Source organism: Microtus oregoni, unplaced genomic scaffold (genome assembly GCF_018167655.1).
Source record: "Microtus oregoni isolate MIOR12 unplaced genomic scaffold, Mior012 000074F_ref0000038, whole genome shotgun sequence".
In the NCBI taxonomy this organism is placed as follows: domain Eukaryota; kingdom Metazoa; phylum Chordata; class Mammalia; order Rodentia; family Cricetidae; genus Microtus; species Microtus oregoni.
In genome coordinates this window covers 1,446,321-1,468,573 of record NW_024544004.1, presented here as the reverse complement: position 1 = coordinate 1,468,573, position 22,253 = coordinate 1,446,321, and the positions used below count along the sequence as shown (strand labels likewise).

General features: G+C 41.6%; 1 protein-coding gene across 1 annotated transcript in view; it reads left to right on the top strand.

The window, feature by feature from the left end:
• LOC121441299 (phosphorylase b kinase regulatory subunit alpha, liver isoform-like) overlaps positions 1-22,253 on the top strand; it is an 83,842-nt gene that overhangs the window by 25,917 nt on the left and 35,672 nt on the right. Inside the window, 11 exon segments of the mRNA XM_041642437.1 lie at positions 395-442; positions 1,471-1,639; positions 2,454-2,536; positions 5,263-5,343; positions 6,656-6,754; positions 8,887-9,033; positions 10,954-11,007; positions 11,578-11,700; positions 17,748-17,843; positions 20,479-20,586; positions 22,124-22,202. Of these exon segments, the coding sequence (XP_041498371.1) occupies positions 395-442; positions 1,471-1,639; positions 2,454-2,536; positions 5,263-5,343; positions 6,656-6,754; positions 8,887-9,033; positions 10,954-11,007; positions 11,578-11,700; positions 17,748-17,843; positions 20,479-20,586; positions 22,124-22,202 (1,087 nt within the window).

The window sequence follows — 22,253 nt, the reverse complement described above, 5'->3', positions numbered from 1 at the left end:
GTAAGAACTTTGCTCAATGATCCAATAATGGTGTCACAAATGGCTCCTTTGGCAAAGTATCATTACTTTTGGACAGGCATGGCAGGCTTAATTCGTCCTTTGTGTAACAAAAATAAATTACTAAGAAATGTACCATAGAGTTCCAGATTACAAAGCTCATAAAAATGTCAGAGCCCAAAGATGCATCTGCTCCAACCCTTTTATTTGAGATAAATCACTTTGTCAAAGGATTTATTTTGTGATGGAGTAGAAAAGTCTCAATAATGTGATCAATCAGAATACTTTTGTATAGTTGGGATCTGTCATTTTTGGAATATTGCCAGACAACACTGTTTTTTTGGCCATGTATTAGTAATCTTGAAGCCTTGTTCCTGATGCCACTTTATTTCCACAGAACGTGGTGAAGCTGATGCGAGGTCTCCTGCAGTGCATGATGAGACAAGTAGGTGGGACGTGACAGACTGGTACCTTCAGAGCACTGGAGTGTGCATTCGCGTCACTAATTTGGATAGCATCTTACATTTGGAACTCTCTCATGAAAAAACAGAAATATTTTTTGCTTACTTTCTTTTTCTAAAATTACCCTCAATAATTTTTATTGTGCTTAGGAACCATAGTTTCAAAGGACAGTTCTGAAAGTCCTCTTTCAAAGATTTATGTGTATAAAAGGAGAACATGTCTTTTTTCAATTAGGAAAAGATGATATTAAAAGCACTCAGAGAAACCCATGCACTACTCATTTTTTATTCTGGGTGTTGTCATTTCAGGTCAAGTGCTTCCATTGTGAAAATTTGTCATTATTGGGGCCAGCTAGATGAATCAGTCATCACTAAGCCTGAAGACCTGAGTTCAGTGCTAGCACCCACATGCTAGTTGGCCTCTGCCTTCGCCCACATGCCTGCCTGCACACATACACATATACACAGAAGATCAATAAATGTAATTCGTGTTTAAAAGTTGACATTGTTATTTACTTACATCTTCAGTGTAAGGCAAATGAAACGATTTATTATAATGTTTATACACAGAACCTTCTACTAGGATCTGTACCAGTTCAGAGGGTCATGTGCTCCCACCCCATCCTTAGTTGGAATAGCCAAAGAAATTGCACTCTTTTGTTCTTTGTGATGTTAAGAAAAGAGAAGTTGGCATTTAGACAGGTTCTTTTTCTTCCTTCCCTATGTCCTTGAGAACGTACCGTTTGCCCCTGCTGGGGAGTCTTTTGACAAGGACACCTTTGACCTGAGCCTCCCCTGTGATCTCTGGGCTGAGGTATTTCCATTGAGTGAGTGGGAAGAAGCTCCATCATGGCCCTTGTGTGCAGTGCTCATCAGCAACCACTGCCCATCCTCCTGGTTCCCAGAGGTGTCACATAAGGGGTCTAGAAGATTCAGTGATTATCCCTAGATATGCCATCTGCCAGCTAGGAACCTGTACAGTTATGTGAACCCAGCTTGCCTTCGTCCTCAGGTGGACAAAGTGGAGAAGTTCAAGCACACTCAGAGCACCAAGGACAGTCTGCACGCCAAGTATAACACTGCTACTTGCAGTACCGTGGTGGGTGATGACCAGTGGGGCCACCTCCAGGTGGATGCCACCTCCCTCTTCCTACTGTTCCTGGCCCAGATGACAGCCTCAGGTGAGCCATGGCCATTCGAGTGACATTTCAGAAAGTAAAGGGGGTAATGTCCATTTATACTGTGATAACAAAATACCCAAGACTAGGGAATTCAAATAGTATAGAAGTTTCTTTTCTCACAACTCTAGAGGCTGAAAAGTCCAAGATTAATGTACCAACAAGTTGAGCTGTTTGCTGAGAACTGCCTCCCCTGAAGAAGTAGAAGGCTTTGTCTTTACACGGCAGATGGATTAAGAACTGAATGCTGTGTGTAGCCTCTTTCCCGAGGGCCCTCATTTATCCGTGGTCTAAACTCATATAAGCCCCGCATCTTAGGACTGTCACATTAGTAACACTGAATTTCAGAGGGACACACTGAGAACATACCAAGTGCTATAAATGACTAGTAGATTATACAGAGGAAAAGCGTACTTCCCTGTGGGGTCATGTGCATCTGTGTCTTGCTAGGGCAGGGAATGCAGGGGCCCAGGCTGACACCTATAGACAGAAGTTAGCCTTTACCTGGGCAGGTGCAGGCTTTCCTTTGGCTCACTCAAGGCTAGGGAATGATACTTCTGGACTCCAATCTTTGCTTTGTTGGAATCTTCTCTGCACAAACATAACATGTTCCAGAGAACCCATGCCTTACCTCTGAACTTTCTTCCCATAGACACACCCTCAGTGATGGAGCTCCCCTCACTTTGTGAAGGACTTACTTCAGAGTTACTTCAGTGCCCAATAAGAAAAGGAAAGATAGGATCAAAAGACTTATCTGCTAGCAAAATGCTTGTGTATAACTGGCAACTGTCTTCACGGTATCACTTTTCTTTGTTAGGCTTGCGTATTATTTTCACCCTCGATGAAGTGGCCTTCATACAGAATCTTGTCTTTTACATAGAAGCTGCATATAAAGTTGCTGTAAGTACCCATGCTGGTAGTCTTTTTTCTAGCTGTCAAAAAATCAAATAAAATCATCCAATTTTGTGAAAGCAGCTATTTGTGGCTCACTAGAACGTTAGTGAAACTAAAGCTGTCAGAATGTGTCACCTTTGTGTGCAAAGTATTTAGTTTTTGTCCTGGGATATGGATTTCATTTTGGAATGTACCACACACTCTGTCTGATTACATTACTGTATTCAGTAATGTATTAAAATGCCCTGTAGGATATGTATGAGCTGGCCTACATTGGGCTGCAAAAGGAGCCATGTTGATGCCTCAGTGGGAACTGGGGCACCGTGGGGTTTATTTACACCATCAGCCCACAGGCAGAGAAGGCCACGCTATCCGTATAAACATGAAATGAGTTCACATCAACCCTATGTCTAGACTTAACCTGTCTCAGAATGTCAAGAGCATCAAAGTTGATAGACCTGTCTAAAGAAACTTAAGAGATTTTTGTGGGGAAGGCATGCTTTCAGATAGACCTTGGGAGGTAAGTAGGGTTTCCATAAGAAAGGGAGAGAACGGGCATTTGAGTGCAGGAATAGTGGAGTGAGCAACAGGAACAGGCTGGGACGGGGAAGGTGTGATTTAGGGAGAGCAGAGGTTGGGAGCATTTGGCATAGAGGGTGCAGAGTAAAGGCCCAGGTGAAAATTGACACTGGAAATAGTGGAGTGTCTTGTCGACTTGCTGGCATGCTGAAGGAGGAGGCCAGACTCTAGCTGTTATGGCCATGCAGAGAATCTTTGACGGGATCTGCTAGGGAAGAAACTAGTGCTCAATAGTTATCTGAAATGGAGGCTGAACGCATCACACAGTCTTCAAGGATGAGTTTTCTAGCTGCTAGATTGGAGTGTCAAATTTTAGGAGCAAAAGAATGCGCAGGCATGAGAAAAGACACGTGGGTCTACCCACAAGGCCTGCTTGCAGGTCAGGGTCTGTACCGCCCGCCTGTACTACGTGACAGTACAGTACTACTCCTGTATTGTGGTGCCTGCACTACAGAACCATTCATGAGCAGGGCAAGGGCCTGGAGATTTAAACACACAAAGACACACAGACAGAGACACAGGTCATCCTTGAAACAGGAATGCCCCCCTTTATTGTGTTCCAGGGCAGTTTATATAGGGATCCTTAAATGATAGCCAAACCCACCAGAAACCACTCTCCTACCATCAGGAACTCCTGAGGGTCTGGAGCTCAGAGCAGCTGCAAGCATAACACATTGTTTACAAGAAATTCAGGATCTGGAGGTTCACAGCTCCCAACAAGGGTCTACAATGACCCTGGTATATCTAGGTTTCTGTGTTTACATTTGTAAATGTTCTTCCTTGTTTTGGTTTGGTTTGGTTTTTGTTTGTTCTTTTTTTATTTTTACTTTTTTAGGGTTTTTTTTTTTTTTGAGGCAGGATGACCTCAAACTCAGCAATTCTGCCTCTACCTTCTAGGTGCTGGGATTACAGGCATGAGTGCTATACCTGGTTGTTTTCATATTTTTGAAGTCTTTACCACTTCTGAATCCATGTCATTAGTCCTAATTTTCAATTTTCATGACTTCACATAGTAAGAGCCACTATGTCCATCATTCTTCTTTGGATAGTAAAAATAAAGACTGATATTTTGGCATCAACCCTGTTCTTTTTATTTTTTTGAGAGTATAATAATATAATTATGTCATTTCCTCCTTTCTTTCCTCCTTCCCAACCTTCCCATATACCCCCTTGCTTTCTTTCAAATTCATGGCCTTTTTTTCATTAAATATCTAAATATAATCTAGTCAGTCTCTATGTTATGTGTGTGTATACATACATACATATACATACATACACACATACATACATACATACATACATACATACATACATATGTTTTCAGGACTATTTGGTGTCAGATAACCAATTGGTGTGCTCCTCCTTGGGGAAGACTATTACTCCCACTGCCAGTATTCCTTAGTTGCCTGTAGTTCTTTCGATGGTTGAGGCTTCATGAACCTTTCCTCTTTCATTGTACATGTCTGTTGGTATTTTATTTGCTCATGGTGTCATGTTTAGGCAGTCATGTTGAATCTTGTTAGGTTTTTGCTCTTTTAGTAGTGTATGCAGTATTTTGAATCAACATGTGACAGTTGGGTTTTTTAATAAAAATATGAATCACCAGAGATAGGTGTGTGTGTGTGTGTGTGTGTGTGTGTGTGTGTATGTATATATGTATTGAGTCTTCTGAATTAATTTGTATGAATGGGTCTTTAACACCTTGTGTGTTCAGTGAGTTATTTTTGACAGCGGCTTTAGTTCCTTGATGAACATTTTCTTTAGACAGAGGTAATGCTAAAAATAATTTTTGAAATTGTTTTAAATAAGTTCAAAGGCATTGACCAAATAGAAAGGCAACACTTTGATTTTAAGATAAGTAAAATATATATGTTCACTGCAAATTGAGTTTGTTACAAATTAATGCCTTTTAGAAATAAGCCTTCAGAGTGTCTTTGTGTGTTCTTTTGTTCCACTTGAGTATTTTCTTCTAAAATTCTGTACAGAGGCCTCCTGAGCTGAACTTGAGCAAGAGCAGAATGAATATATACAGCCACAAAGCCTTTGAGAAGCCATCCTCCTGTTTCATTGTGTTTGTGCTAGTAGAAAAAATTGCTTTTCCATAGTATTTTTTATGTACCTCCCACCTCTGATAACTGCCTTTTTCTCCTCAGGATTACGGAATGTGGGAACGTGGAGATAAGACTAATCAGGGCATTCCAGAACTGAACGCCAGCTCTGTGGGAATGGCCAAGGTGACAGTCCTCTTCTCCCCTCTGTGTGGGTTGACTTTTGTCGGCTTCTCTTCTTCAAGAATTTGAATTTAATATGATTAGTTCTTTTCTTTCGAAGGTCAGCAGCAAATATATGAAATCCAAGTGGCACCTGTAGCCCAGCCAAGTGAAGTTAAAGATCAGGAAGATAGATTTCCAACACTGAAGTCTGAATGTGACAGAAACTAAGTTCTTCCACCCTTACTATTTGATGTGTCACCCATGGGTTCAAGCTCTTGCTGTTAAGCTGTGTTAGTGATGGCCAGTCTTCCTCTCTAGGTCATGGTGAAGGTTAAATAACAGGAGAATTTTGTAGGTGAGATGCACAGCTTCAAGTCTACAAGGTCAGAGAAGTAACAATAATCAGTAAAGCTGGCCAGAGAAAAAGAGAACAGGGCAAGAGGGATACTGGGGATGCTGTGATCTTTCCTTGAAAGTATTTCAACTAAAAATCAGTTTTAAAAAATGGTCTTCGAGCCAGCCCTGTAATGTGTGCCTCTAATTCCAACTTCTCAGAGTACTGAAGCAGGATGGTGACTTGAACCCAGGAGTTTAGGGCCAATCTAGGCAGCACAGTGAGGCCCTGTTCTAAAAAGGAAAAAGAGAAGAGAGGCAATGAGATAAGACAGGGCAGAGATGGAGACAAGAAGAATGGAAACAGAAGACAAAGTGGGTTGGGAGAACTTTTAAAGCTGAACAGTGGACCTGTGGGGCACATTCCCCCTGTAGGCCATTGGTGTGAATCTCTTGCTAAAGACATTCAGTGTGCAGCCTTCCCACCTCCTTCTCAACGTAGGCATGAACTACTTAGACAGCATGAAGGTTCCAAAGCCACAGTTTTAAAAGCAACAATGAATATGCTCCAATACAGCAAACTGACAGAAAATGTACTTTTTCCTGAAAACCTAATTAACTTTCTCAATTAGCCATGAGGTGGGTTAACTGCAAAAATAGGTAAATGGAAAGCCAGTCCTGAGTTAATTTTTTGTGCCCCCACACATGATGTTAGTGACTTGTTAATTTTCTGTCTTTGGGTAGAATATCACTTTCATATGAGGAAATGTTTTCCTGTTTTCTTTCTTATTCATAGAATGAACAGTGTCATCCTGCAAAGCTGTGAGCTACTGAAAATGAAAAGAGACCATGGCGATAGGACGCTAGATAGATTTTAAAGACATTCTTCATTGCCATTAGCAGAAATGTGTATGTTAGATTGCATAATGAAAAGGGAGTGCCAAGTTAGGATGCATGTGTGTTTATTAAAAAGACCAGTAATTCTTACCTGTTTTTGTAGGCAGCACTTGAGGCAATTGACGAACTCGATCTTTTTGGAGCCCATGGAGGACGCAAGTCAGTCATTCATGTCCTGCCTGACGAAGTGGAGCACTGCCAGGTAACATCCAGCCTGTAGGCCACTGGTGTGAATCTCAGGCTAAAGATACTCAGTGTGCCTCCTCCCGACCTCCTCAACATAGGCTCCAGAAAATAGGGGAGGAGAATCCGAGCTAAGAAAGCCTTGGCTAAGAAAGCCACTTCCGGTTACTGACGTGACCTCTTTGTGATTCAGCTTCCTCATCTATAAAGTGGTATAGGTGCCTTCCCTCCCGCCTCACAGAGTAACTGTAAGGAGCAGAGCAAATGAACCTGGCCAACTTGCCCAAGTGCTTTGTAGCCAGAAAGCACCATGCAGACGTAAACCATGGTGAGTCTCTGTACATGGAGCTAACAGCCAAAGTGGCTTGGTTCTGCTAGAAGCGAAATCTGTTCTATGTTTTTTTGAGTATGTAAGTGCTTTTCTCACAGCTTCATTCTTAGTGTTCCCAAATGGGGTGGCTGACAAGTGGCATTTCACTTGAAGTGAGGAGGCATAGTGTACAGAGTAGGTGAGGGGAGAGGGGAAATGAGAGATGGCAAATTTATAGAGCTTCTTTGAAATACAGATCACAGGAATGATTGATACAGTGTAAGGGGTGCCATTAAGCAGAAAGTCCTTAATTATTATTAGCAATTATTAGTGTGGGTCTACTATGTGCTGGGACTAAGAGTCAGAAACATAACTTGTAAGTAGTAAACCATGTTTGATGGTACATGCCTGTAATCCCAGGAAGGAAGAGGCACGGGGACCAAAAGATCAAGCTCATCTTCAGCTACTGAGGGAAGTAATTACCAAGTTCAAGGCTAGCTTAACTACAACTTAACTATCTTAAGCAACATGAAACCCTTTCTTCAAATAAACCTAACCCCAAACACTTGTCAATAGCTTCAAGTAAGAGTTCATGTTTCCAGGCAAAGAGACTGTGAAAATAAGTGATTATAACCATGTACTTTATAGTTACATTTTGGCCAACGACGGATGGCATATACTGTGGTATCATATTGTATTTTGTCTCTTATTGACCAAAATGTACCACACAGCCTGCGCATGTAGTAAACTATATGATCTGTTTGTCAGTATACTCTATGATATTTATGCAATGATGAAATCACCTAATATTGTTTTTCTCAGAATGTGCCACTCATTAAGTGGTTCATGACTATAGTTAAAGAACTGAACCAAGAATTGGTTGACCATAAAAAAGGTTTATTCTAGAGCTAAAGGGTTCCACTCAGCCCCACCTTCCAGCTCATTCCATTTTCCTCACTAAGCATAGTCCTTAATGAATCTATGGTATTTTCTTACAGTATACATTAATAAAGAAATACTGACTGGTATGTGTCTTAGTAGATATATAGTGTAATGGGAAAGTTTAAGTTGGGTTAGAATTGTAGCTCGATCACTGGCTACACGACCTGGGGTATGCATCCTGTGTCTCAGAGTCCTTGTGTATTAATTTGGTATAATACCTTATTTCTAGCTTCAGATAGAATATTTAATGAGCTTGTTTTTTATCTGTACATTTATCTCAACATTACTTCCTTTACTTTTCCAAACATTTCCTTATAATTCTAACCCCCTTCTACATTTATAGTGCTTAATCTAGCTACCTCATTGTTAAGGTACTATCATAGTGCCTCCGATAATCTTTAAAAGTTCTGGAACTAAACTGTTTTGTCTGGCACTCAGGAGATCTGAATTTTACTCCTCATTAAAGCAGTTTTTAACTTACCTAACTCATCTAGTCCCGTTTCACAAAAGCATCTGTCTCTCTGTTGCTGGTGCTGTGTGAATGTTTTTGTCTGGTTTCTGTCTTCGTAGCCAGGCATCTTGGCCACTGACACAAACAGCACTGTAGTTCTTCCCCATCAGTGAGCATGGGAAGAAGGGAAGATGGCAGTTCTGAGCACAAGCCTCAGACTGGCATGTTCTCTTCAACTCCCCCCTCCTTTCCCAAGGAAGAGGAAGCATTGTCTGGGTGGCTGGGTAAGCAGGGGTGGCCAGCCGATGCCATGCTGGTAAGACTGAGTCCTTCCCCAAATAGACAAACTCCTTTGAACGTTTCCTGTAGGCTAAGGTGATGGTCCCTAGCTACTCTATCTAGCTAGTCCTGCTTCTATAGCTTAAACCACTTCTTTGTTTTTATTCAGTCAATTCTTTTCTCCATGTTGCCACGAGCATCAACATCTAAAGAAATCAATGCCGGACTTCTTTCTATTATTTCTTTCCCGGCCTTTGCAGTAGAAGATGCGAACCTTGTGAATGTGACCAAAAATGAAATTATTTCCAAGCTTCAGGTAAGCATTGGCCAATGCCCCCCCCGTTCTGCATTAAATGCCATGTTTATGTGATGACATAGGGCATCTAACTTATCCTTATAGCTCATGGTGTGGTTTCCCTAGATCAGCTGTTCTCAGCCTGTACTTCATGAAAACCCCATAGTGGTTGCATATCAGATAGCCTGCATATCAGACATTTACATTATGTTTCATAACAGTAGCAAAATTACAGCTATGAAGTAGCAACGAAAATAATGTTATGGCTGGGGGTCACCACAACATGAGGAACTGTATTAAAGGGTCACAGCATTAGGAAGGTTGCGAACCACTGCTTAGAGGTTATAGGAAGAGTCCTTACAGAATCTCTTGAAGGCTCTATAGACCCTGCCAGAACAAAAGCACATATCCAGGTGCTTGATGTACAAGCATGAGGACCTGAGTTCAGATCCCCAGCAACTATTTCACAACCCAGCAGCACATATCCATAATCCCAGCACTGGGGAGGAAGAGATGGGTGGATCCATCAGGTTTGCTGACCAACCAGTTTTAGCAGAATTGGTAAACTCCAGGTTCAGTGAGAGCCTCTGTCACAGAAAAATAAGGTGGACAGGGGTTAAGTAAAATGGCTGATCTCTCTCTCTCTCTCTCTCTCTCTCTCATACACACACACACACACACACACACACACATATACACGTCACATCAAAGGAGAAAGGTTGACTTTGAAAAGAGAAAAGAAACCAATGGAGGGAGAGAGGAAGACAAGAAAATAATAGTTAAATGAGAACAAAATAAAATAAAAATATTAAAATTATGAAATACAATGAAACTCATATTTTTGTATTCTAATAAGAATTTGAATGATGAGACTCCATTACTGCATGCAGTAACAGATCACTAAGCTAAGACCATCTTACATTCTCAGCAAACAGAAATCTATAAAATTGTCCAAGTATGTAAGTTTCCTAGGTCAAAGCTTCCATATTGATTGTCCCACCTATATTCTGTAAGAAATATCTTTGTCCATTGCAAACAAAGGAATTGAAGTGTCTCCAATCATATTCGCAAAAGAAAGCAACTGGAAGGGTTAAGCCCTGTGGAGAAAAGGGGATGATTTGGGTAGCTGCAGCTGAAAGGGCAGTTGTAATGAGCTTACAGGACAAATGGCTTCTATGTCAAGTCCCCTGGAATGATTCCCAGAACCACACAGAACTTGTACAGACCTCCTGGACAAGGGATAGCCAAGCCTGCCAGAACAGCCCCACCTGCAAAAGAAACTGGGGAATAGGCATCCAGAGCTGCATCCAGGGATTAGGAATAAGGCACCATCGTACCCAGCCTGCTCTCCTGACACCCGGAAAACTGGAGAGGAGCCATGACATCTGCAGCCAGTGAACCAGCTACCACATAGTTCAGGAGGCCCCGCCTCCATGCTTCTACCTCATGACTCCTTCCCCCTCCTCCAGGTCTTGCCAGGCCTCTGAAGCAGACCGCCTTCAGCATGCACAGCCTGAGTGCATTGAGTCTGTGGAGTAGCCTTTAGCATCCCAGATATACACAGAGCAGCCAGCCATTTCAGATGTCAGTGCTTTCCTCACCGAGCGAGGGTACCTTTGTATCTATGTCTGATACTGTAAACCTCACGGAAGGGGAAGGCATAGTCATTCACTGAGTCCCTGAGGAGCATATTTGCAGCCCCACCCCAGACTCTGATGGAATGCTCCTGTGTTCTCTTCTGAATGCTCATCAAGTCTGAATTTGCTTTGCTTAGTACTTCAAAAGAACTCTTTACATTAAAGCAAACAACACTGGTGCATGTTTGCTCACCGAAAATCGCAAGGGAAAGGGGATGAAGTACTGACTTGAGTTGAAATTAAAAGGCAAAGAAAATTTCTTTCGATTTCATCAGCTGTGCTTTTTTTTTATTCACCTTTCCAGGGGCGTTATGGATGTTGTCGCTTCCTTCGGGATGGTTATAAAACCCAAAGAGAGGTTGTATTTAAATATTGCTTCTTATGTTCCTTACCTGCTCCATATCTACTTGCCACTGTGTCATTTTCCCTCTATTGCTTATAATTACATGTTGAATATTGGGAAGGAAAGTATTAATTTTGGAGTCAGCAAGCCTGGAGTTATATAGAAAAGAATGATCATCAGGTCAAGCCAACTCATAAATCAAGGATGAGTAAATCTGTGGCTCACACGTTATTTTCTAAAGCTAATTTGTAGCCTTCTTTTGGGTTTTAATGCCACAGTGATTAATATTATGATATAAATTATGATATAAGTGAAACAGATCATCTGCCAAGCACTGCGATAGACAAATTGCTATTTTGTAGAGAGATAGGATGCTTTAATGTCATAAACTACGGAGAAGTCCTTTGTGTATTTCTGATTTAGTGTCTGAAATTTTGCCCAAACTAGCATTTCCCCTGATTGTAGACTCCTAGTCATAACAAAGCTGCACTGACTGAGATAGGCGAAGGAAACCAAGTGAGGCAGAGTGGCATTGTGTAAGAAATGTAACATCCTTTTCTAAAACTTTTATATGTTGGGTTCTAGGACCCTCATCGACTGCATTATGACCCTGATGAACTTAAGCTCTTTGAAAACATTGAATGTGAATGGCCCGTGTTCTGGACTTACTTAATCATAGATGGAATCTTCAATGGTGATGCTGTTCAGGTGAGAAAACGCTGGGCACCGTGCTCATAAGCCTGTTCATCCCACTGATGGGCTGATCACTATTAGCAGAGAGTCATTTTGTTTCAGCTATATATTGCCATTTTAAAAACTTTTCTGAAGCCTAGTGAGTTAAAGCAGCAGCTGTTTTATTTATTTGTTCATAATTCTGTTATTTTGGCAGAGCCAGTAAGAACAGATTGTCTCTGCTTCTCCTCATGTTCCCCTGGGATAGTTCATGGGGCTAGAGGACCTACTCTTAAGATGGTCCCATTAATGTGGCTGGTGAGTGAAACCTGACTGCCAGCTAAGGCTGGATGCTCAGCTGAGCTGCGGCAGGGACTCAGTTCTTATCCATGTACCTCACTTGGGCTTTTCACAACAGTAGAATCTCTGGGTCATTGGATTTTTTATGCCATAGTTGTCTTTTCCCCAGAAATGTAAATGCATAGGCTGCCAAGCTTCCTTAAGTCTTCTGACAGAACTGGCGAAGTGCCTCCATCACATGCTTGCTTAAATGGATGGCACATACTCAAGAGTGGGAGTTGGGGGAACTAACTAGACAAGGGCATGCGAGCTAGGAGGCATAGTTCCTGTCTATCTCGGATAGGTGTTCCTTTTATTCCTTTCAGAGCAGACGGTAACTTTGTTTAGTGTATCAACCCCTGCCTCCAAGCTCCAGCTTTACTCCCTGTTCTTCCCATTCTCTACACCCGAGCCCAAGTGATTTTATTAAAAAGACAAGCTTAGATTACATTGCTGCCCTGCAGCGTTAGTAGCCTTCCTATTGCTGTGACAAAATAAAATAAATAAGTTAAAAGGAGAGGAATAACTTTAATGACTAACTTCCTCCAGGAACACCCTATCTGCTAGTTTCCACTACATTCAATAGTGCCAATAGATCCTGTTGACCAGGATCTCACTCTGGCTTCTCAGAGCCCGTTCTGATCATATTCTGGGTCTGGAAGAGAAGGAGGTGGGCAGTAGTCTCATGCATTTTGGCTTTTGAAAGCCCAGTGTTCAGGAACATAGGCAGTACACTTCAAATGGTAAGGTCCTTTCATTATTCACTCTTGTATTGTGTTTAGAGTTTATGTTGGGCCTTCTTGTCTTTTATTCTAAGTACTGAAAGTTCTCAGAATGACTAACTTTGAGTTTCAGTGAAAATAGACTTAGCAATAATTAAGGGGACAGGGGGAAATGAGATTAAAATTCCTATGCTTCATATTTTTTTAAGGGCATAAGACATAGTTTACCCTGTAACCATTTTAAGTGTCCATGGTTCCGGAACATGTACTTAGGCTACTCCAAACTCCATGTTCAAACATGGAAACAGTTTCATGAAGTTTTTTAGTTTTACAGAAGAAAGTAAGTCACAAATAAAGGCAAATTTAAAATATAGTGCTGGGGTGGGTACACCAGAGAGGTGGGTACAGTGAGATAGGAGAAGCTTTTCTGTAAGCCCCAGATGCTAGTTGAGCTTTTAGGTTGGTGAAAGCCAGTGGTTTGCTAAATTAAAAAATTCCAGAAGGTTTTTATTATTAGTCACAGGATACTAATTCTACCAGAGAGGTGGGCAAGGAATGGCTGTCTGTTCTAGAGGGTCACTAGCCTTTGCAGCTGCAGCATTCCAGTCTCTCCACAGCACCGAATTCAAATCACTAATCAGTCTCGGCAGACAGATTTCTTTCAAGAGCTTTTCGTTCACACTTCCCCTTGTTAGTCAAGCATCCTATTTTGTGCATTCAGGGTCCACATATTATATATCAAATATTGTAAGTTCGCTCATAGCTAGGAAGGCCCTTTTCGAGGATCTGATACAGATGAGGCAGGAGGTAGATTGGTGCTGCCAGGAGCAGACATGTTTCATTGTCATGAAAAGCCTTATGTTATTAAAATATCTTAAATGTCATATTATGTACCTCTCTGAAGTGTTTGAAGAAGCCCTGTCTATCTAAAATCTATCTCTGTTTGACCTTGAAAGCATACCTAACATGACTATAAGTTTAATTGACAAAAGTGACTGCTAACCTGCATTTCTTTATTATCCTAAATAGTTTGTAGTAATAACTTTCAAAGACTAGAAATGCACATTACTCTGTTAAATGAGCTGCATAGGTACAGTACCTTAAATAAGAGTAGAAACATATGTACAGTGTGTTCTAACAAAAATAACCTTAAATTTGTATCGATATACAAAAGTCCATACCAATGTAAAATATTTAAGACTAGTAGTTAGTTGCCTTTTTAGTTTAAAAGTAGATTCAACAATCTTCCTATCATTTCTATATCCCCCTTTTTCTTTTTGGAATGAGATCCCTAAATCTAATTTCCTTTGTTCAGCTTGTTTCTTGACCATTACCAATAACAACTTGTAACCAACTCATCTAAATAATGACAAATATCCATAAGCCACCGAATGATCAAAACTCACCCAACCAATCTCTTGGAAATGTGGGTGTCTTGTTCTCTAGACTGCATCCTGATGTATGTGGAGTAATGGCATCTCCTGAGGACCCTGAGAAAATTGAAATAATGGTCAAGTATTGGGAGAGCTAGCTGTATCATTTCTTGCCAGTCTCTGTGTAATGGGAAAGTATAGGGCTTATCTGAAGTCCTGACTGGAGTGGTGCATGAGGGTGGATCACCTCAGCTAGCCACCTTGAAATTTTCCTGATCAGTTTGTGGTCCAAAGCTGATCTTTGGGTGTTGTTTATCAGCTTAGTAGTATTACCACGATCCAGGTGGAATTATTGTGGGTCCCCATCATCCTTTGGAGACTTAAAACAGTCATTGTTAGGAATGGTCATGGTTCACTGCAGAAAACTTAACATTTTAAATGTCATATGCAGCAGATCTCAGAGAGGTTAAAGAACCACAATTTGTTAAATATATCCATGGTACACAAAAGAGGCTCTGGAAAATCTAATAATACCCTGAGACTAGCATATAATTCTGACTTTGAACAGAATCATAAGGACTTGGAGCTGCTTTACTTAAATTTCCTGACTTATAACTTGCCTTTTCTGATTTTTTTGCATCGGTATAGATTATAGAGGCTCCAGAAATTGGTATTCCTTGTACAATGTGAGGAAGGTTCCAATTAGTTCTCTTTATAAACTGAACTCTCTTGCATTTGGGATATTTGTTGTTAATCCCTCCCCAAAATTACTGGAAACTCTTTGCCAGTGTTCATTTTCTGTCCATAATGAGGAGTTTTCAGCATTAGTAAAAGGCACCACTATTTCTGCTGGGTCTACTCCTACTAATTGACAAAGTCTTAATTTTCTTTTCAGAATCAATTCAGAAACGTTTTCTATATGGCTCTTTAATTTTTTACTCTCTGTGTTAAAAATATCCATTCTAAGATACTATCTCTGCATAAGAATTCCTGTAGGAGAATGCATAGAAGGTAAAATAACCAGAATACAATTAAGCTCTAGATCCAAATGATCGACGTGTACATCCTGTAATTTCTTTTCTACCAAAGCCAATTCTCTCTCAGCCTCAGCTGATAATTTTCTTGAACTATTTATGTCCCTATCACCTTGTAGGTTTGAAGTAAATTGCTTTGGTCCTGGGTAGTCAATTGAGTTCTAGGCCATAGCTAGTTAATTATCTCCCAACAATTTTTGAAATCATTAAGAGTTTGTAATTGATATTTCCTGATTTGTACTTTCTATGGTTGAATTTTTTGTAAACCTATCTTATATCCTAGGTACTTAATAAAATATCCTCTTTGTATGTTTTCAGGAGCAATTTGTAATTCCTAATAAGGCAGAATTTTCTTTACTTTTTCAAACATTTTTCTCTAAGGTATCTGCATCTGAATTATCTCTTTACCACGTTTTCCATTGTAACTGAGGGTCAGCTTCCAATACTGCTATAATTAAATCTTTTAAGTCTCGTGGAATAATTCTGTTCCAAGTGGTCCATGAATTTAACATCTGCTTTACAAAAGGAGAATGCATACCATATGAAACTATTGCTTCCTTAAATCTCTTCAAATATAAAATTTCTATAGGATTCCAGTTAACTTCTGAATAGCCTTGGAGATGCCTATCATCTGGTGGTCATTCTTGATGATAAAGTAAGGTTGGTTTCCTAATAACCTTGGACTGCTCCTCTTCGGGTTTAATAGTGCAGTGAGTGGTGTGCTAGGTTCTGTTCCAAACGCCTCTGTCTGTATGTGAATATTTTTCCTGGTTTCATTAGTATGTCTTTCTAAGTAAGGATTGTATCTTACCAGTCAATTTTTTTGTATTTGTCACTGACACCAAACAACTTTTTAAAGGATCAAGCATGAATAACCAAACTGATAATGATAATTGACATTATGTCAATCCCAGTTAAGATGATTATCCCTTTATTTTGTTCCATTTTCAAACCATCCATTGTGGAACCATACAGGGACCTAATATCCTGCATCATAATATTGTTTCCCATTTTTTTTACATGGGGAAAACCTTTTTTTTTAAAAGTAATCCCTCCTTAAGAATTCCCAGGTGTCTCACCAGATCTGATGATGATGACAGTGAAGTGTGAGACTGGGCAGAGAATACAGGTGGCGCACGGCCTGGTTGAGAGCTGCTCATGTGTAGCTGGGGGTTGAGAGTGTGTGTGGTCACAGCAGCAATAAAAGCCCAAGCAGGTGTCAAGGCGACTGACCTGGTATGGCAGTGTCTTAAACAAGGCATCCAGGGGATGCGCACAATTCACAGGGAAAGGGACTCAGGCACCTAAAATGCTGACACAGGGAAATGTGTGGAAGAAGCATGCGTGGCAGGAAGTGAGGACATGGGGGCCACTTGAAGGCAGACCAGTCACGGATGGGTGACTAAAACTTGTGGCATTTGAAGCCCAGGCACCTGTGGAGTTTGGGGCTGGGAATGGGCAGCAGCTGGAGGCTGTTGAGGAGAGGCTGCAACAGGAAAATTCCAGATTTGCTCAGAGGGCGTGGGCCAAGGGAGAAAAAACTAGCCAGCAGCAGTGGCTCTGGTGGCTGCAAAACCAGGGTGGAGGCGGCTACCTCCTGATGGCTACCTCCTGATTTAGTGCCCTGAGTTGGATGCCAGATGATGTGTTTATCTAATTATTCTTTAACAATAAAAACTCAGGAGTCAGATATTAGGGTAAGAACCTTAATGATCAGAGAAGCAGTAATGACCCCCCCATCTCTCTTTTTCCTCCATCCAAAAGAGCAGAGACCCTTTCTCATCCCCACCATACTGCTAGTAGTTAGCACCACCCTTTGAATCAAAACAAACTTTATTGACAGTCTTGGGAAATTCAGAATGCAATCAAAATATCACACAACAAGATCCACTTGGTCTCTGTCCTCTCTCCCACCTCTGGGGTCATAGATGTGCCACCAGGTCTTTTATGAAGATTCTGGGGATCCAGACTTAGGTCCTCACATTTGCGCCTTACTGACTTGAACCATCGCCCCCAGATCCTTAAGAGAGAGGAAGGGAGTGGGGAAGGGGAGAGAGGGGGAGATGGAAAGGGAAGTGGGGGGGGTGAGGAATGGAAGGAAGGAAAGAAAGAGCAAGAAAAAGGAAGGAAGAAAAAGAAAAAGATTGATTATTGGAAAACTTCCACTTAGGGCAGAAATAGAATATGCTGCCTAAGATAAGATTTCTAGCCCAAGATGTTTTAAACTTGGTAAGACAAATTTTACATATGAGACAACTTAAGAGCAAATTATTTAAACTATAAGAGTATGGGAATGATATCTGGTATAGTATAAATGATAGTACAGTGGAAAGTTTAAGGCCCAAACAGCTACTTCCTCGGGGGCTACCCTTCCCCTCTCCCTGGAAACTTGGCACATGTGGCTGGTCTCAGGGAGGGACAAGCAATGGTGTCCCCCTTCTCCTAACACTGTCAGCAGGAGTCCCTCTCTGGTCTTCTACAGCCAAACATTTTAGCATGTTTTGCCCTATTTGTTGCCAAGAGGCCTAGTGTGTTGTTGGTTTCTAAGTTGTATTGCCATTGCATCATAAACTGACAACCTCTGTCACACTAAACGTGCTGGGGCTGCTTTCCAGGTCCAAGAATACCGAGAAGCTCTGGAGGGAATATTAATCAGAGGCAAAGATGGGATCCACTTGGTGCCAGAACTCTATGCCATCCCGCCAGACAAGGTAATCAGTGGTGCCACGCCCCTCATGCTGCTCATCCAGGCCAAGTGGGTTCAGGCTTGACTTTCAGGTATTCTCCACCCACCTTTTAGGCCAAATGACCCTTTTCTCCAGAAGTGCTTTCTAAAGGCTAGTTTTCCCATCCATTCCTAGGAGGAATTAAGGCTTTGAGAAACATGCGGAACATGCTTGACCATGAATATCCTAGGGAGGCAGCAACTAAAGAGCTTTGGAGCATACATACCTGTACCTAATCTGTGTTTGAATAAGGCCCGTACACACATGACCAAAGGCCATGAAAGAGCCTGACTATACTGAAGGAGTCTTTGGAACCTGTCCAGTCTAAGACAGCCCTGGAGCAGGGACCAGACTCCACTCACTTCTACCAGCCTAGACCTTTGGGTCTGAGTTTCCACCAACTGCATGTATTCGTTGTTGCATGAGCAGACATCTTCACGTATCCAAACTTCCTTAGGATACGTTAAGGACAAGACTTCTGTCAGGCCTCACCATACAGATTAAGTTGTGAAATCTTCCAGGGATGTTTTCTATGTGTCAGGAAGTCTGCAAATTTCTTCATTTTATATTTGTATCTGTATGCCATGGATAGAGTGAATGCTGATGAGGGTGAAGGGTGTCTGGGGCACTTCACTTAGTGACATTTTCATGTCCCTTGTTCATATTTTTCATTCCCTAGTACTGAGGCTTCAATGTCAGGAAGGTGGAAACCAAACAAGAGAAAATGCATACCTTCAATGGCAGTACCCCTATTTTATAGTAGAAACTAGCCATTCCTGCTTTCCCAAAATGTACATGCACTGACCATTGTCACTGCTTGGTCAGAGCTACACTTTCTTCCTGGTGGATTATGCTGGTTGTGAATAATAAAATGCTACTCTACAACTCTCTCTCCTAAATATCACACTGACAGGTTTCTGATTGTCATCCAATATCCTCTTTAAGCAGTGTATTTAGCTTATATACTGGGTACCAGCATTTTACCTTAATTTCATTTTGTGTTGGCTTTGCAAGTGAGAGTTGGCAAGGGTCTTTGGTCAAATCAATAACACATACTGAGACCTCTGGGAAAGAATCTTGCAAGATACTACAAACCTCTATGGCAGCTTTGTGCAAATTAGAAAAAGTCTGGGACTGCAGTGGCATGCAGCCTGTATGCTTGGGCAAGGTGCCACTGTCTGGGGACCCTCATTGCACAGCTGGGGACTAGTGAAGGTATGTCCAGCAAACATGTAGTGAGCAGCCACTCCATGCCTGACACAGCTTAGCGAGTAGTACACAAGGTGGTTCTGTTTCGTTGAGTATGTAGGCAAGGTGAAAGTGGAACTAGGCTAGGAGGTGGAGGCAGCTATAGGAGAGATGGAAGCAAAGATGGGGTACACATGCACCTGTAAATTGTCGTTCAGAAGGACCAGAGTAGGGAGGAGAGGGGTGCTTCCATGAAGAGATAGAATTGAACTCTAGTGGAAAAGAGGGCAGAACAAGTTCATTTTTTTGACCTAGAAAGTTTGTGGGCTTTCTGTTCTTTAGATAGTTCTCATTCTAGATTCTTGCAGACTTCCTTAATAGTTGTATTTAATGTGCTAGCCAATTGTAAAAGTAATCCTGTACATTGTAAAATCTATGCAGACTTCTGTAGAAAGAAGAAAACATTTGTTATCCCTAATGTATGACCCAGTAGCAACCACAGAATTACATTCTGAAGAATATCCTTCCATGCTATTTCTTTTTTGACTCTTTGACTACCAGTGACAACTCCATTCAGTGTGTGCAAAACTTGTTTTTTAAAAAATATTTATTACCAAGAAATATAAATCTTTTCTAAGTATATTAATAATATCACTGGTTAATCCACAGTACTAAGAATGAACCCCACATACACAAACATTTGTCATACCATTTTTGCCCCTGTAGATGGATAAATGTTTTCTATTTCCTTTGAGTGACTACCCTAATCAGTGTTTCAATGACTAAATTTACTTAAAGGAAGCGTAGAGTTTAGAAGAGCATCCCATATGTAGCTGACACTATCCTCAAAACAAGCAGGCATTGCTAGGACAAAAAAGCACAGAAGCTTATGCTGTTGAGATAAAGCTCCCGGAAAATTCCACTTTCTGAAGGAGGTAGGCTGGGGAGTGGCAGCAGCACTATTGGTTTTCCTCAACGCATAGTGCCACCTTCTGGTAATTTTCTTGCATGGGCACACGTTCCTGGGGATGGTAAGCCAGAAGAAGAAACCAGGCTTGACATCCAGCTATGCACTCTGCTTATGCAGACTGCTGGTTGTTTTTTTTTATGAGAACACAACCACCCACAAACAAAAACTATGGTGCTTCCTGCTGCCGACAGCTGGGTATAGAGCAGGCAAGTCAAGCATCCAGCACCAGTGGCCGCAGGTAGGCTTATGGGAGGAGCACTGACCTAGGACCAGATCAAGATTTGAAGTCCCCCTCTGTTGCTTATAGTCATGGGATGCTGAGAGAGGAACTTTTGCCTTCTCAGTCCACCATCCTGTATTGCACAGAAGTGGCCTGCAGGCTGAGAACTGCTTTATAAATCTTCAGTATGCTCCCCTAATATAAGATATTGCTAACCTTGAACTGTTCATTTTCTCTGCCAGGTGGATGAAGAGTACAAGAACCCTCACACGGTAGACCGAATTCCACTGGGGAAGCTGCCCCATCTTTGGGGACAGTCCTTGTACATCCTTAGTTCTCTGCTGGCAGAGGTAGGGTTTCGAGGGTGGAAAGCCATCCATCTGATTGGAGTATAGGAAATTGGGAAAAGCACAGTGGTTCTCTGTACTGAGTGACTGCCAATAGCGTGTGCAGCTTCATTACCTTCAAGGTCGCCTGGGCTGTTTTGGGACCCTGTCTTTTCTCTGGCCTTGCATATCCATATTTTAATAAACCAGGTCAGATCAGCTACATGCCATGCTCCCTGGCTCCCTCTCACCAGAATCTCTGGTACGTAGTTAGAATCTGTTTGCATTGCTGCTCAGCAGACATGGGAACATTTTTTAGCCAAGATTAGCACATCTGATCTTAGAAGAGACAGGATTTAGGAAGTTATTAGATGGGCTAGAAGCTCTCTCAGCCCAATACACAGAAGCAGAAGGGCTCTTCAGATCTCTCGCTAGAAAGAAACAGCAGGCACATATCATCCTTCAGATACCGCAGCCCACGCCAACCCTCCTCTTGACCCATACCCTCTTGCCTCCAGGCTTCTGTTGGAAAAGCTTTAAAATGCATCTCCCCGTCTTGAGTGAGAAACTTCAGCTGAGAATTCTGGTGTGGGGAAGGAGTCTAAAGAAGAAAGGGACTGACCACATGAGGCTGGCCAGCCTGTGTGCTTCGCCACCTATAAAAGTGGGGAAGAGGACAGTGCATCAGAATGTTACTGGGGCACTGGAGTGGTAAAGACCGTGAAAGATAGCACAGTGGACACATCACCTGGGAACACTGGTTGCTGAGGTGGTTCCCAGGTATGTTTAATCTCCCAAGTTTCACGGTCATAGCTTAATTTATAGCAGTTCACATATATCCATTTGTAAGCCAGTCTTGATTCCAACCAGCTCAGTGACTTTTGGCAGGTCTCTTAACCTCTCTGGGCCTCAGTTGCCTCACCTGTAAAGTGAAAATTTGGGCTTAATTGTCTGCACAATGCATTATTCAGCTCAGATTTCAGTACATGTAAGGTAGGAAATAAATAACTCCACTCCCCTGAGACCTCCTCTCCAATATAAAAGTCTCCCTATGGGCCCAACAGTAGGTCCATTCCATCTCATGTCACCTTCATCCCCTTTGGATGCTTGGATGATTCCTAGAAAGTGCAAGAAGGTATATTTTGAAAGAGCTCAGATAACAAGATGGCAAGAGTTTTATGTTCCAAAGCAGGCAGCCCTGAACCAAAGTCTCACTATAGCGCTTTCGGCTTCCCCACCTGTAGAACAGTGATGGACATAGGAGACTTGAGTGTGACAGTGCACATGCAGGAACTTGGCTAGCACTAGTCATAGCTTTCTTTCACTCACACAATGTGGGGTATATTTGAGTAACCCTCAGAGCTAAGCACCAAGCATACAATACATTGATCAGTAGCATTCTGAGTAGTATACTCTATTATGGAGAGAAAGACAATCAACAAATATGAAGAAAAGGTTTTTGACTGTTTGAGCCCCCAAATATGTTGTTTTCAAGTGTAGGAACAAGGTGAAATCTTAGTTAAAGCAGTGTTTCATAATGTTAATGCTCCTCTCTTCTTAGGGATTCCTTGCCACTGGTGAAATTGATCCCTTAAATAGAAGATTTGCTACTTCAGTCAAACCTGATGTTGTAGTACAAGGTTTGTAAGCATTTTTACTGTCCATCTTGAATGTTTAAAATCAATGTTAAT